Source organism: Egretta garzetta, unplaced genomic scaffold (assembly GCF_000687185.1).
Source record: "Egretta garzetta isolate BGI_Z169 unplaced genomic scaffold, ASM68718v1 scaffold390, whole genome shotgun sequence".
Lineage (NCBI taxonomy): Eukaryota > Metazoa > Chordata > Aves > Pelecaniformes > Ardeidae > Egretta > Egretta garzetta.
In genome coordinates, this window is record NW_009258382.1 from 397,055 (window position 1) to 397,576 (window position 522).

At 61.3% G+C, this 522-nt stretch overlaps 1 protein-coding gene across 1 annotated transcript in view; it reads left to right on the plus strand.

Annotated features, from left to right (window-relative positions):
• The first annotated feature begins 376 nt into the window (after positions 1 to 376).
• Positions 377 to 522, plus strand: part of TRPV4 (transient receptor potential cation channel subfamily V member 4) — a 10,650-nt gene continuing 10,504 nt past the window's right edge. Inside the window, 1 exon segment of the mRNA XM_035896682.1 lies at positions 377 to 423. Within this exon segment, the coding sequence (XP_035752575.1) occupies positions 377 to 423 (47 nt within the window).

Genomic DNA, 522 nt, shown 5'->3' on the forward strand with positions numbered 1-522 from the left:
CCCCCCCGGCACTGCAGGGTCCTGCTCTGCCTGGACAGTCTGGGGGCTCACCGCTGCAAGGGTAAGGTGCTGGGTGCGTTCCCACGGGGAGCTTTGGGGAAGGGGTTACCAACGACTTTGAAGTTCATCTGTTGGACCGCAGCGAGTTCATGGCTCTCACCCAGGTGAGCGCAGTCCTGACGGTGTGGTTTATTTTGGAAAGTGGCTGGTTCGCTCCGGATGAGCGTTTCCACCCGGGCTGAACGTGAGCATGATGTGGTTTCAGTGATTCACTCCTGCCCGGAGCCCGCTGTGCTTTAGTTTGAGGAACACTTTTCATGTGGCAAAGTCTGTACCACCCGCTAATGGGGCATCCTGCCTGCCACCCGCCCAGGGCATGTCCCTGCACGTCCCCGAGTCGGTGCCAATCTCCATGCCCCCATGGTGGGCTGGAGCAGGGGACTAACTGGGGGTACTGGTCTGGCTGGGAGGTAACTTGGTGGAAAGCTGGGGAGAGGAGGGGGAGCACCCGTGGGGGAGCGG